This window comes from Mytilus californianus, unplaced genomic scaffold (assembly GCF_021869535.1).
Source record: "Mytilus californianus isolate M0D057914Y unplaced genomic scaffold, xbMytCali1.0.p SCAF_6, whole genome shotgun sequence".
Lineage (NCBI taxonomy): Eukaryota > Metazoa > Mollusca > Bivalvia > Mytilida > Mytilidae > Mytilus > Mytilus californianus.
The window spans coordinates 52,927,731-52,944,113 of NW_026262712.1; the positions used below are offsets into that span (position 1 = coordinate 52,927,731).

General features: G+C 32.0%; 1 protein-coding gene across 2 annotated transcripts in view; it reads left to right on the plus strand.

Moving 5' to 3' along the window:
• The window catches only part of LOC127706219 (zinc finger protein 883-like), a 78,674-nt gene that overhangs the window by 34,718 nt on the left and 27,573 nt on the right, over positions 1-16,383 (plus strand). The window contains exon 1 of one of the 2 annotated variants that reach the window (XM_052210699.1): positions 5,229-5,313. The exons of the other annotated variant lie outside the window; for it this stretch is intronic. Coding sequence (XP_052066659.1) covers positions 5,289-5,313 — 25 coding nt within the window. The 5' untranslated portion in view covers positions 5,229-5,288. Of the gene's footprint in view, positions 1-5,228; positions 5,314-16,383 lie in introns of those variants that run through there. 2 annotated transcript variants of the gene reach the window in all.

Genomic DNA, 16,383 nt, shown 5'->3' on the forward strand with positions numbered 1-16,383 from the left:
CTCAATCCAGAGGGCAGGTATCAAATGCACACTCATGTTAGACACTTATCTACTTCAAATCCATAAACAAAAATTTATAAGTATGAAGTAGACTCAACCTATTTATTATGTCATAATTGTGCTGAGGATAGGAAACCTTTTTTAATTCAATGTTTCGCTTTTGACAGTATAAGAAGTCCATTCTTGAAACTATTACATGGAAAAACCACTAAAAGATGTGAAACTCACTGATGCAATCTTTGAACAGCCGGATGAGTAGTTGTCTTTGATTCTTGATTGTACAGGATATAAAGTTATCCTCCATCTAGACATGAAGAATTTGAGGCAGTGAGCATAGGCCTGTGCTTTGCATTACACATTGAGAGGAGTAATAGGATTAAGACTTTACAATAACTGTTGTCCTAGCAGAAGTGCGATATGGTGTCACAGGGTGACAGGAACATTAATTTTCAATGTATAGTGAGAGTATACATAGGGTTACTGTGAGTGTACGGAGGATTATTGATCTCATTAGAGGGATTTTGAAACATTTTTCATTCTAGGATTTATAATTTTATTAATAACTATCTCCCTGGACGATTAGATGGTGTTTCGGCCCATAATTGAAGAACAGTAGTGGACGTATTACGTTGTAAACTCAACGGTTCTCCAAGATAGTGGAGGAATACTACAAAAACAGAACAGATAAGAGAGTACAACATACAGATACATCTAATTTAATACACAATACAATATAAGACCAATACATAAATATATATTTATTAAAGATAAAAGGCATGAATTTGACAGATACAATATATATATTACAATGACACAGATATAGCACTAGACATAGTTCATAGACACTAAAATGATTTACATGTTTACTAAATATTTTAATTTAAAAAAAAATTATGAAAATGTTCATGATATTTTAATAATATGAATAGATTAGATTAAATAATGAGTGAAATTCAAATTGACTAGATTTTCACTGTAGCCTAATATCTTAGGATGACCCACAAAAGTTATCAAAACTTATTTCCAGTGTGGTCCTTTTATGACGAGACTTCTAGTTTACACAAAGGGTTGACACATAGAAATACAAACACAAATCATTTAGAATTTATCACAGATAAATGGTCAAAGTCCCAGTATAATTAATAAAAAACAAAATTCACTATTAAAGATGGATTTGAATTTATCCATCAAAAATTTTTCACTTGTACTTTAAAATTATATTTTTGGAGCAACTTTTAATCATGTCTGGTAACGAATTCCAGTCGTTTATCCCATTATAAAAGAAAGTGATGGATTCACACCCTTTAATTCCTGGTATATAATAGTTTTTACTACTAGATCTTGTATTGAAAGATGTTTCATTTCTAACAAAATTAGTATGAAAATAATTTGGGCATATATTGTTAAAAATGTTGAAAACATGATTGAGTCTTAGTTGTTTGACTCTATTACTAATATCAAAAAGCCCAATTTCTTAAATTAAAAATATGTCACACTATTTCTGGGATGTAATTGCAGAATAAATCTCACAATCTTATTTTGTGCCACTCGAAGTTTATTCTTCATTTGGTTTTGATAAACCTTCGTACCAGCATGCACATGCATAGTCAAAATGACATGGAATCAGAGAAGAGAACAATGTTTTCCTAGATTGAAAATTTAGACACTTATTTTTCTTATATAAAAATTTAAGCCTTTGATTGACTTTTTTCACTTTAGAGTTGACAATAAAATCACCAGTTAGAAACTGATCAATTATTATTCCCAAATATTTTACAAAAGTTTTGGATTCAATATTAATACCATAACAGAAGATAGCAAAATCACCCGATATTAAAGACCGAAGTTTTCGACCAGGACCAAAAATTATACTCTCCGTCTTTCCCAAATGTAGGGACAATTTGTTGTCAGTTACCCAATCATAGCATGATTCCAGCATTCTGGATAATTTATGCTAGATGACCCCAGTGTCTATATGGGGAAATTTCAGTATCATCTGCATATATCAAAACTTTACAATCTGAGTCGATGCCAGTTTCAACATCATTGACATAGATTAAAAACAATAGTGGACCCAGTAGCTACCTTGAGGGACACCACATGTAATATTACATACTTCTGAAATCACCCCATTTACACTTACAACCTGTTTTCTGTTTGTCAAATATGACTCAAACCAAGGTATAGATCTAACCCCAATCACTTCTAATTTTTCACATAATATCTTGTGATCTACTGTGTCAAATGCCTTCTGAAGGTCTACTAGGACCATGCCTGTAAAAAGACCTTTGGCTGTTTGAGTTTTAATGTGATCTATCAAGTGAATGAGACAAGAATCAGTTGAATATGAACTTCTAAATCCTGATTGAAATTCAAATAATAAATTATTTGAAATCAAAAATTTTACAAGTTGCTTATAGGCAGCTTTTTCTAGAATTTTAGAAACAATACTTAAAATGCTAACAGGCCTGCAATTTTCATGCTTAAGTTCGTCATTTTTCTTAAATAGGGGCTTGACCATAGCAATTTTCAGATCGTCAGGTACCGTACCTTCAGATAGATAAATTTATCAAGAAAGTAATGGGTATTTTCAGAATTGGGGCTGCATCCTTAAGAAACCTTGCTGGAATACCATCTAGGCCTATGCTCTTACTTATATCTAAACATAGTTCTTTATACACAAATTCCTCTGTTACATGCTTTAGGTTAAAAAAATATCTAATTTCCTTCTCTGAACATAAAAGGATCTAACAATATTTGTAGTGGCACTATATAAACCCTTTGCAGTTGGTAGTTTTTCTACCTGTTTTGCAGCTATAGTTGTAAAAAATATGTTAAAATTATTTGATATTTTTTTGTTATCGTGACAGTTTTGCCCATCAATATTTAATACTATTTAGGATATGATTTAGGATCTTTTCGATATCCTAAATTTTTAAAACTTTTCCAAAGTTGTTTTGAATTATTTCTATTTTCTTTAATTTCACTCCTGTAATAATCAGATTTTGCAGTTTTGCGTGATCTTTGAACATGATTTCTAAGTAGCTAAACTTTTTGAAGTCTTCAGGATTTTTAGAAATCTTAAAAGTCAGATAAAAATGTGTCTCTCTGCTAAATATATATCAAAATTTCAGCTGACATCCATGGTTCTGTTCTTTGTTTAATACAAACTTCTTTAAGAGGGGCAACGCTGTCAAGAATATCCATAAAAATTTCTTTAAAAAATGACCAGGCCTCATTTATGTCTGAGGCACTGCAACACCTTTCCCATTTTGCTTTAGTAAGCTTAGCTATAAATTCCTCTTCATTATAAGATTTCACAGATCTAACTTTAACTTTACTGTGCTTATTATATACAGAATTTGCTTTTTTTTCTAGTACAATATACCATACAATGATCACTAAAACCAATATTTAGTACACCAGACTGAGAGATTTTCTCAGTATTATTACATAAAATATGATCTATAATAATATATTACAGATGCTGTAAATTCTGTAATTCTTGTTGGCTCTTTAATAATTTGACTTAAATTAAACAATTTTAAAAGCTCATTAAAAGATTTATACAGTGATCCACTCTGATCTTTAAAACATATGTTCAAATCACCAAGTAATATAATTTCACAATCCTCTCTTAGCTGAGACAAAACTTTTTCAAATTTCTCAACAAAATTACAATTTTGAGGGGGTCGATAACAAGTCCCGACAAAAATAGGTTTAGATTTTGGTAATAATAATTCAATACACAAAAATTCATCATTATTGTTTATTTCGTCCAAATTCATTGGTGTAAACGCAAGATTTTTTTTTAATGTACATACACACACAACCTCCACATCTGTTACGGTCTTTTCTGATAATAGTGTATCCAGGGATGTTAGCCTCTGTATTGGTTATCGTTTCATCAAACCAGGTCTCGGTTACAGATATCACTGCTGCGTTTTTTTAAAACGCAATAGTCTGTAGCTCAGGATTTTTTGTAAGTAACGAGCGGGCATTCAGGTGAATAAAGTGCATTCCCTTCTGGAAACATTTAAAGACTTCATCAGAATGTATATTGTCATTTTTTGGAGCTTCGTATTTAACTGCACACCTACACATATTACTGTCATTACACTTTGAACAATGGATGAAGCGATTCCTAAATGCGTCGGACTAATACATGCTATAAAAACAACAGAAACTGTCAATTAAACAAAAATTTTAAAAATGTATCCAATATTGTAAATATCAAATAAAAGTTTTCAAGTTTTATTTTAATACATATTTCTAGTCCCATCGTACATTGAAGTGCATTGAATAAATGACGACGTAACAATAACGCAATGTAACCGTAGACACATATATTATTGTTACATTCGTAATTAATCGACTCCTTACCCAACCCTGTATTCCGGCAATTATTCTCCAATGTAACAATAATTATTTTATTATTGTTACATTTCCATGTAACCGCAGTCAGTGCTTTTTTTAAATTTTCGTAAGTTGTTTTGCATCAGATAATTTTCAACTGATAAGTCATTAATTTTCAAATGTGCTATGTTCGTACTGGCATATTGTCCTAGATCTTCAGCTTTAACAAGTACTTGCCCATAGTAATGGTATAAAAAGGAGAGAAAAATTTAGCCATGGCATCTTGGCTTAACCGGAAGTTGCGATTCTTTGTTTCTTTGTTCATTGCAGATCTATGAAATCTATTAAATTCATTCACAAAGGCCTTGGAGATTATCTTCTTGTAATGACGGGCAATGAATAGCTACTGGGTGACTAAAAAAAAATGTTATATGATCGATATGGTATTTATATATATATTGTTTCCTTGATGACATTAGCCGATTGATTTGTAACCGGAGAGCATGATTCTACTTGCAAAATCGTATGTCTCCACCGGGACTCGAACCCGGGACCTCTGTGTTACAAGGCAGCGCGTATACCGACTGAGCTAAAGAAGTACTTCCTTAGCTCAACCGCTTACGGCTGAGTAAGTATCTACTAATGAAGGGAAGCAATCCCGTCACAGATTGATTGATTGATTGATTGATTGATTGATTGATTGATTGATTGATTGATTGAATGATTGATTGATTTGCATATGCATATTCAAACGGTACCAGATAAGGTACAAATTAACATTTATGTGCTCCCACTCCCAGGAGGAAAATACAGATATAAAGAAGAAGAAGCTACCATTAGAGGAAATTACTTACAAGTCTTTCCCCAGATTTTATATGTCCCTTTTTATAGAGGAAATATCTGGTACACTGACCAAGAATGCCTGAACGTCCATGGTAAATGCCGGCATGTCAGCAGGTAACAGCCCAGAAAGTAGATATCCAATGACAATGTCGAATGACTGGACAAAGATAGTGGTCACTAGTTTTTTATAAGCGTATTTTTTAAAACTTTGTCATAGATCTTAGTCCTATACTCAGTATAGCCTATAGTATAACAAATGACTTCGCATTCTTATTCAATTTTTTACATTTTTATACTGATATTTTCTTTTTTTCTTTATTTTTTTAATGCGAACATGTCTAGAGCATAAAGACATGATAAAAAAAGTAATGCTAGAATATATAAATAAAAAAAACTTTCCCCCTTTATGTTCACCTGACCCTTATAAAACTCAATTGAATTATAAGACTTAATACTGAAAACAAAAAAGGAAACTAAGAAAAAATTAAACACGTATACTTACAAAAAACTTCGATGTTCTAATTAAGTACTATAATGAAATGTATAGGTATGCACCAAACATCACCCTGACTCTCTATGATCATGTCTACATATCTAAACAACTACTACAAAAAATTTCCATGGACCCCCTCCTACCCCACTGTAGGTGGTTGGATTGGGCATTAAGTTTTACCCTACAATGTCTGTCTATACATATGTACATAAGTCTGTACATCCCGAAATTAGTTTCTGTTCTCTAACTTTAGTTTGCCTCGAACGATTGTTATGAAACTTATACACAATGCTTATTACCACAAAACACAGATCAAGTTTGAATTTTGGTAGCTTCACTTTTACTGTTCTTGAGTAACACCCCTTTACAAATGGAAAAATTGCTGAATTTTTCGTTTCTGTTCTCTAAAGTTTGCCTCAATCAAATGTTATGAAACTTATAAATACACGTTATACACAATGCATGCTTATTACCACAAAACTCAGATCGAGAAGAATTTGGGTAACGTCACTTATACAGTTCTTGACTCATGTCCCTTTATAACTTTTTATGCAAGCGGGGGCATCATCTGTGTCCAATGAACACACCCTCATTTATTTTAGATAACAGTAAGCATGGTACATGTAAGTACTTCGATTTTCCCAACCATCAGAAAAATTCATTTTGGATCATCAACATGGTAAAATTTTGATTTTTAAATCGAATACTTCCCGCATTTGCAGGTAAACTTTATAAACATTATCATGTTTTTTTGTTAAGACTCGTTTGACATTGTTAGACATGTTAGAGCTTATAATACTGTAAATTCAGAAACTATTTCATGCATTTGAACAATGATGGGGGGGGGGGGGGGGGGAACTAGAAAGTTAACATGTGGATTGATACTTGTAAAAAGTCTATGTGTCTATGCAGTTATCATGTTTATCATTTATGTAACTCCATAAGGAGAGGAAGCGTGTGCCCCCTTTCCCCCCCCTCCCCCATTTTCCCAATGCTTGTTCATTAAAAAAAAACCTCAAAATCGATCTATATCATGTTTATGTTGTCTGACAATCAATACAAGATTACAGAAAAAAAAATGATATTGTCTTCATCTGACTCTCTAAAGGGAGACATAGCGATCCTAGATTCAGTTGTTGATGGCGGCGTAGTTGGCGTCAACATTTAGGTTCAGTCTGTGGTAAAACTTGTTAAAGTTTTTTTGGACATCAATAAATCTATCAAACATACATGGAATTTATGAAATTGGGACAGAAACTTATTTATGACCAAAAAACAGTATCCAGGGCAAAATTTTGAAATATTATTTTCTTTTTTCCCTATTTTATTAATAAATGGACTTTATTTGTTTGTAACACATCAATTACTTTGTCAAACCTTCATAGGGTTTTATGAAACCTTGGCAGTAGTAATCTTAATGATTAAGACATGTAAGAGATATTGTCTGAAGCAAAACTGTGAAAATATATTTTTTCATTTTTGGTATTTTTCTGATGGATGTATTTCATTTTTTACAGTTTAAATGTAAACACAGTCTGGGATAAAAAAAAAGATTTACATGATAAAATTGTGAACCTTCATGGATTGTTATGAAATTTGTACAGAAGCTCATTTTCAAGACCAAAAAATAGCATTTAAAGAATTTTTTTTCTTTTAAAGTCTATTTTACTGATAAATGGACTCACTTTTTAAGTCAACATAACACTTTGACACTGACAGCAGCAATCACAGGTGAGACCCAGGTTCTGTGGAACCCCTTATGAAGTTTTTATAAGCTGTCAAATTCATGATCATTGATTTGACTTAAATTCTAATATTCGACTTATAAATACAATAACTGTCATATTAAAACGTATATATCCGAATTACAAAAACTCAAAAAAAAAAAATTAACAGTGTATAGACTTGTTATAATGTATCAACATTCAGATGTGCATCCAGGATTTTGAAAAAGTTCTAAATTAACCATAAATTTAGCTCCATAGACCACCCCCCCCCCTCTCCCCCTCCAAAAAAAACCAAAAAACTCTGGCATTTTGTGAATATTTTAGACATATTTGAGATAACCCAATCAGTAAAATCAAAATATATTACAAGTGAAAATAGTTTATATAAACAATTAAAAAGAAAATCAAAATGATAAACTACATGTACGTAGGGGGAATTTATCCAAGACACTCCCACTCAGGGGCACCCAAAGGTAATCATGTTCACACTTACCTTCATGGAATCTAGAATCTACAATAAATAATAATCAGCTGGCTTTCTGTTTGTAGTTTTATCACTACTCTATTAATAATGTTTTGATTAGTAATTACATTAAAAACTGAGGAACTTATATCAATTACAAATTATAACTGATAACAAGTTTGTTGTTTCAACAATTAATTTTTTTTTTTTTTAAAAGTCATTTACTTGCAAAACATAATCTGTTAATTTTGGGTGCCGAATTAACCAGGAACCCCCTTTTAAAATGGCTAAAAAAAGTCAGGATAAACTAATAGCTGACTGTGCGGTATGGGCTTTGCTCATATTTGAAAGCTGTACAGTGACCTATAGTTGTTAATTTCTGTGTCCTTTGGTCTCTTGTGGAGAGTTGTCTCTTTGGCAATCATACCACATCTCCTTTTTTATAATAAAAAGAATGGCAGGACCAAATTGAGTGAAAAATAAAAAGGAAGGACAGAGATTACAACTAAAAAAAAAAAATTTAGGACAACAATTTTCATCTGAGCCCTCCCCCCTTAAAACCCAAATTGTAGTCCCCTATTTTATTTTTCACTTCCCTTTTTTCGTGATAATCAAACAGTTGATAAAAAGGCAATATTAAAATATATATTCTTGCAGGGGAAAGTCTAGCTGCAGAACTCATGGAACTGTAGTTCCGTAAATAGTCAAAAAATATTATAAGGACCTAAGCTACTGTTCGGCAGCTAGGGAAAGTCCTGCTTCTTCCACGGAAACTTTTTAAAAGTCAAGCAGAAATTAAGCTGTAAATTGAACTGGTCTAGTTCAAAGCTCTGAAACTTCAATTTTACAGAAACAAAGAGAAGTTTATGTATAATTATCTTACTTTTATTTAATATACAAATGATTCTCAATTTCTGAATTAATAGAATTAAAAGTTCATGAATTATTCATGATTCACAATATATGATCAGGCCATTGAAAATAGAATGCTGATTTTCCCTATTCACAAAGGAAAATTTCAAAGGGTAATTTTTTTTAAAAGTCATATGAAAGGATAGTCCAAATAATTATGACGTCTTTCAAGGCAACTAAATTTTTTTTTCTGTGACGCCTCCCTACGACGTCATAACGTGATTACACTTAAGCCATTTTTTCTGTTTGGACTTTGAGAGAGAGTTTTGGGGGGAACTTTGAGACCCAATTTTGGCATGAAATCTTCATTGCCGGCTAGAAAATTTTGCATAGTTACAAAGTCTTACCTTACCTTTTTTGTGCTTATTGATGCAAAATATTTCCAGAAATATCCAAAAGAAATGATAAAATAAGATACGATTCCATTTGAGGTGAACAAATATTTACTTTTATTCAGTTCTGCCAAATTTTACCAAGTTTGATATTTTTGTCTCGCCTTGACGAAGTCAAAAAGCGAGACATAGGTATGCTGTTTCCTGTGTCGGTGGCGGTGGCGGCGTCAACAATGTATTAGTTTGCGATTAGGTCTAGTTTATGGTGCCCCACTAGTGGTAGATCAATGATATTTGATATGCAGTTGTATAAGCATTGGCACATCTCATTACCATGGAGATTATTTGGCCCCACCCCTCAGTTATGGGCTATTGGCTTTGAAACTTTGCTTAGTTTACATGTATTAGTTTATGATTAGGTCAGTTTATGGGGAACCACTAATGCTAAGATAATGATAATTGGTATGCTGTTGTATAAGCGTTGGCATATCTCATTTCCATGGAGGTTATTTGGCCCCGCCCCCTCAGTCATGGTATATTGACTTTGAAACTTTTGCTTAGTTTTCATGTATTAGTTTGTGATTAGGTCAGTTTATGGGGAACCACTAGTGGTAGGTCTATGTTATTTGGTATGCAGTTGTATCAGCATTGGCATATCTCATTACCATGGAGATTATTTGGCCCCGCCCCCTCAGTTATGGTTTATTGACTTTGAAACTTTTGCTTAGTTTCCATGTATTAGTTTGTGATTAGGTCAGTTTATGGGGAACCACTAGTGGTAGGTCAATGATATTTGGTATGCAGATGTATTAGCATTGGCACATCTCATTACCATAGAGATTATGTGCCCCCTCCCCCTCAGTTATAGTCTATTGACTTTGATAATTTTGTTTAGTTTACATGTATAATATTACTTAGTGTTTAGGTTTGTTAAAGGGAACTACTTATGATAAGACATAGTTTTTGGTATGCAGTTGTATTAGCATTGGCACATCTCATTTCCATGGAGATTGTTTAGCCATGTACCTTCAGTCATGGTTCATTGACATTGAATACTTGCAAAACTTACATGTTAAAGTGTTGTTATTTTAATTTCAACATTTGCATTATAGAAATTATAAAAAGGCGAGACATATCTCTGTGTTAACAGTTTATATACCTATGATGTCTGTTTGTTTTGTTCACACATCATTGTCAATATAATGAAATTTGATGCGACTGTCATACTAGTGAAAGGTTTAGCTAGCTATAAAACCAGGTTTATATAATCAACAATTTTCTACATAAGAACATTCCTGTACCAAGTCAGGAATATGATAGTTGTTATCCATTCGTTTGATGTGTTCGAGCTTTTGATATTGCCATTTGATTAGGGACTTTCCTTTTTGAAATTTCCTCAAAGTTCTGTTTTTCTGTGATTTTACTTTTTAGCTCACTGTCCCGAAGGAACTGTGAGCTTTAGCCATCACATGGCGTCCGTCGTCGTCGTTGTCGTCCGTCTGATGTAAACTATTTTAAACATCTTCTCCTCTGAAACTACTGAACCAATTCCAACCAAACTTAAGTTGAATGATCTTTAGGGTATCTAGAATAAAGTTAATGCTTTATTTTCTATTTCGTCAAAAAACATGGCCGCTATGGCTAAAAATAGAACATAGGGGTAAAATGCAGTTTTTGGCTAATATCTCAAAAATCAAAGCAGTTAGGACAAATCTGACATGGGGTAAAAGTGTTCATAAGGTAAAGTTCTATCAGCCCTGAAATTTTCAGATGAATCTAATAACCAATTGTTGGGTTGCTGCTACTAAATTGGTAATTTTAAGGAAATTTTGCAGTTTTTGGTTATCTTGAATAGTATTAATGATAAAAATAAACTGTAAACAGCAAATATGTTCAGCAAAGTACGATCTACAAATAAGTTTATATGACCAAAATTGTCAATTGACCCCTTAAGGAGTATTGGCCTTTGAGGACAATTTTACACAATTTGTTTATCATGTTTTCTAACTTTAAAAAATCTTCTCCTCTGAAACTACTGAACCAATTCCAACCAAATTTAAGCTGAATGATCCTTAGGGTATATAGAATTAAGTTTGTGTTTTATTTTCGGTTTAGTCAAAAAAACATGGCCACCATGGCTAAAATTAGAACATAGGGGTAAAATGCAGTTTTTGGCTAATATATCTCTAACACTTAAAGCAATTAGAGCAAATCTGATGAGAGGTTAAAATGTTCATTAGGCCAAGTTCTATCAGCCATGAAATTTTCAGACGAATCTAACAGTCCATTGTTTGGTTGCTGCCACAAAATTGGTAATTTTAAGGAATTTTGCAGTTTTTGGTTATTATCTTGAATATTATTAATGATAAAGATAAACTGTGAACAGCAAAGTAAGATCTACAAATAAGTTAATATGACCAAAATTGTCAAATGTGTTCTTATATAAGGAGTTATTGCCCTTTAAAGACAATTTTTCACAATTTGTTCATCTAGTTTGCTTACTTTAAATAATCTTCTCCTTTGAAACAGCTGAATCAATTTCAGCCAAACTTGGGCTGAATGAGTTTCAGAGTATCTAGTATAAATTTTGTATTTTATTTTCTTGTACGTCAAGAAACATAGCCACTATGGCTAAAATGGAACATAGCGATTCAGGCTCTTGAGAGCCTCTTGTTCCTTGGTCGATTTTTCCACCTTAAAGTCATATGAAACTTCAAATTAAAAAAAAAATGATGAATGATATGTTTTTTTATAACTAAATGGTTAGTTTTCATTATAAAACTTATGTACATATACTTTTTTTCTGAAGAAAATTCTTTAATTTGTTCAAATTTAGAAGAAATTTACTTTTTCTGAATTGTTACCATTCACCGAAAAGTTTTCCGTATGCAGTTACCTCAGCATGACCTTTATCATAAAAATCCGGTGATTGCAATTACGCTGGAGCGTCTTTTTACCACAGAACACTCAAAATATACCACAGAACTACACAAATTACAATTAAACTACTGAAATATACCACAGAACATTACAATTACTTTATAAAACGCAAATCTAATAATTCAGAATTATATTATTTCTTTAATTAGGGTTATACCAATGACATGATGATTGACTGGATGAGATAAAAATGATCAAAGCCTTTTTGTTATTTGGCATTTTTTGTTTTACATTTGGAGACCTTTGAGACACTACAGTAAACTCTGTGGAGTTTATTAAATATGTTGTTTAATAACAATAAAAACTTTATATAAATAAAACTTGTTTTTCTACAAAAAAAGTTGATCTGAAGGATTTTACCAGGGTATAATACGCTATGAATAATATTGATCTGATTGACAGAAAGTGCTTATATCGTTTTTTTAAACATTTTTTCAATGAATTAAGAAATCTGCGAGATTGATGAATATTCTCTATGAAAATATAACCATTATAGTAAATAAATTGTTTTTCTACAAAAAATGTTGACCTGACAGATTTTACCTGCGCGAATCATGCTATGAATAATATTAACTTGATTGACAGAAAGAGTTGATATTTTTCATATGTAACTTTTTTTCTGTGAAGTTAATAAACGTATAAAACAATAATTTTATTTCTTTAACTAAATTTTTGGTCATCATCGGCTCTCATTTTAATCTTAAATTTTTATTATTATAAAAATTGCATTCTTGAAATTATTTAACAATAATTAGAACAGGAAGACTGCTGTCAACATTCTATTTAATATAATATTTATATCATTAATAATGAAATATTTACAAAATTCTTCATTGTTTGGATTCTAGCTAGCTAGTTGCAACTTGATTATATAAGGTAATTCAATTTTTATGTATTTGATGTCTCAGGTCAGAGACATATACACACATGTGTATATATGTCTCTGCTCAGGTGTGAAAACTTAAATGACATGTTAATTGGCTTGATTGGTGATTACTTAGATAATCTAAGTAAATTTTGGTGCTATAATTGTGTCAGTGAACTTGCTACGGTCAACATTTTCGGACTCAAAAATATATATAATAGAATCTATACGTAAATGCTACATATACCAGTTTTTTTTTTTATGTAAAGTCCTAGTTCAATAAATGCATACAAAATTTGGCAAAAATCTGAAATATTAATTGTCAAATGATTGGAGAAGATACACGCACAACATATGAATCCAAAAACAGAGTTATCTTTGTATGCTTCCATTATTATAAATTAAATGATTTGTAGAGTTATAGCTGAGGCACTTTCTAAATACACAAGAAGTGTCAGAAATTATATTATAGCAAGCAAAAACGTTTTCTTTATGTAGTTGACAAAACATCAAGTACACTATAAAACATTAAGATAAATCTGAACCAAAACCAACTACTATTTAAAGGCTTTATAATATCAATCTGAATTGTATTTTCTATCTAAAACAGAAAATTGTAAGATTTGTGTAATACAGTAAAGATGTATATTTTGATACGATATTTGGTATTTTTGGAGTTGGGTCATTTTAGAGCTTTGGGCACAATTTCTAAGAAAACCAACGGACCTAGTAATTCCTTATTAGTATTCTGCAAGAAGTAGAACTTAAATTCAAATGATGACAAAGACGTATTTTCTTCAAAGGTCAGTCGTACAAGAATATGGACAGATTTTGAAAAAGACCCATAAAAAAAAATGAATTTAACAAATAATTACGTAATGCATCTAAACATTCTCAAAAATGAATTGAAAATTACAAAAAAGATTAACATGTATTAAGATATAAATGTCACAAACATAAATAATCTTTGTATATTATGGTTTTAATAGCTAGGGATTATCGGTATGATCCCAATTATTGGCCATTCAGTTTTGGGCGTACCAATAGTGAGTCGACCTTAAATAGAAAAAATAAATTTATTTGAATAATAAATGTCAAATCATAAAAGAATGAACAATAACACGATAGCTGTAGTATTAATATTGCGAAGTTCTGTGGTAAATTTAGGGTGTTCTGTGGTATTCTGTGGTGTTCTGTGGTAAAAAGACGCTCCCCAATTACGCAAGTGCGAAGGGGAAAACCAAATTGGCAGAGAGAGTCAACAAACGTAGAAATTTTATCGCAACGTCATCGAAATAATAATCTTTATCGTTTTGTACATGTTATACACGTGCTTACCTGAATATCCATGCTTCTTTGTTGATTGTTTACAAAGGTGACAATCGGTAAACTTCGGCTTCTAAACACGACCATTAATTATCTGCCATATTTTCACAACAACACTGACCGAGTGAAATATTTTTTTGACGATTATACGAAATGGAAGCGTGAAGATAAAATCGTGCACAGAAGACGAAGTTTATGATATATATGCATGCATATCTTCAAGAGTTGGATTAACATTATTTTCCAACAGTCACTCGTTTCATTAGTCCAAATAATTATGACATCTTGCAAGGCTATTTTTGTCGAGCCTGCGACTTTTGTCGCAGAAAGCTCGACATAGGGATAGTGATCCGGCGGCTACGGCGGCGTTACCTAACTTCTTAAAAGCTTTATATTTTAGAAGCTAGAAGACCTGGATGCTTCATACTATGTATATAGATGCCTTATGTTACGAAGTTTCCGTCTGTCATATGTCCATTGTCCTTGACCTCATTTTCATGGTTCAGTGACTACTTGAAAAAAAATCAACTTTTTTTGTAATGTTAATTTCTTTCTTATTATGAGTGATAGGATAACTATATTTAGTATGTGCGTACCTCTCAATGTCCATTTTCATGGTTCAGTGGTCAAAGTTAAGTTTTTGAGTTTTGGTCTTTTTTTCTAATACTATATGCAATAGGTCAACTATATTTGGTGTATGGAAATATTTTATGATGTACATGTCAGTCTCGTAGGTTTTATTTGACCTTGACCTCATTTTCACGATTCATTTCTCAGTGTTAAGTTTTTGTGTTTTGGTCTGTTTTTCTTCAACTATAAGCAATAGATCAACTATATTTGTTGTATGGAAGGATTGTAAGGTTGTCTGTATGGCAAGTATCATCTTACCTTGACCTCATTTTCATGGTTTATTGGTCAATGTTAAGTTTTCATGGTTAAGTTTGTTTCTTAGATATTATAAGCAATAGGTCAACTATATTTAATGCATAGATTGATTGTAAGGTGTACATGTCTGTCTGGCAAGGTTCATCTGACCTTGACCTCATTTTCATGGTTCATTGGTCAATGTTAAGTTTTCTTGGTTAAGACTGTTTCTTAGAAACTATAAGCAATAGGTCAACTATGTTTGGTTTATTGAATGATTGTAAGGTGTACATGTATTTCTCGTTTGGTTTATCTGAGCTTGACCTCATTTTCTTGGATCATGTTAAGTTTATGCGTTACTTGTAGTAAAGCTTTATATTTAGGACTATCAACATAAAATCAATGGTTAGTAAAGAAGGCGAGACATTTCAGCGTGTGCACTCTTGTAATTTTTTTCTGTGACGCCTTCATATTAGGTTGAGTTTTAGGTTGGATTGGTCGATCCGACAGGCTGAGAGCGTAGTAAGACCGCGGTATGAACGTACGTGGTATAATCTTGGTAAGAGCGGGCTATAATCGTAATAGAAGCATGGTAAGATCGTGTTGTAATCGGAGAATTCGTGGTATGGTCGTAGATAGAACAAGATCGTGATAATCGTAGTGAGATCGCAGAATAAGCGTGGTGAGAACGTGGAATAATCGTAGCGGGATCGTGAAAACAACGAAAATTTACAGTTTCATGCCGTTCATACCGCGACCTCACCACGATCTGAATTTATTTAAGATTGCGGTGAGCGTGGTGCGATCGTGGTTTTACTGGTCAGTTACAGTTAAAAATGAGTAAGTAAGTGTATAAGTTTGAAAGGGCTTGACTCATCCGGTCACAACTAGACACCAAATAGATAACAATAATAAAAAGACATCAGTTTATTCTATTTTACCTATGGCACCATGGAATTATTGTATTTCTTAAATAATTTTTATTTGTTTTGGATGAATAATATCTTTCAGACAGAAAATTTAAAAGCTCATATTGTCTAAAAACCAATGGAAAATCATCTGAACCTTACCTAAAAAATGTAAGCTAATTTAAAAGCTGAAAATGGTCTGAACCCTTCCTGAACAATAGCTGGAGACTGAACAATGGCTGAGTATAGATTCTTTCAAATTTTTACTGAACATTTGCTTAAATATCCCTCTGTTTGTTGAACATAATAAAAAGAAATGCTGAAAAGCTTCTGAATATTTGTCAAAACAGTCTT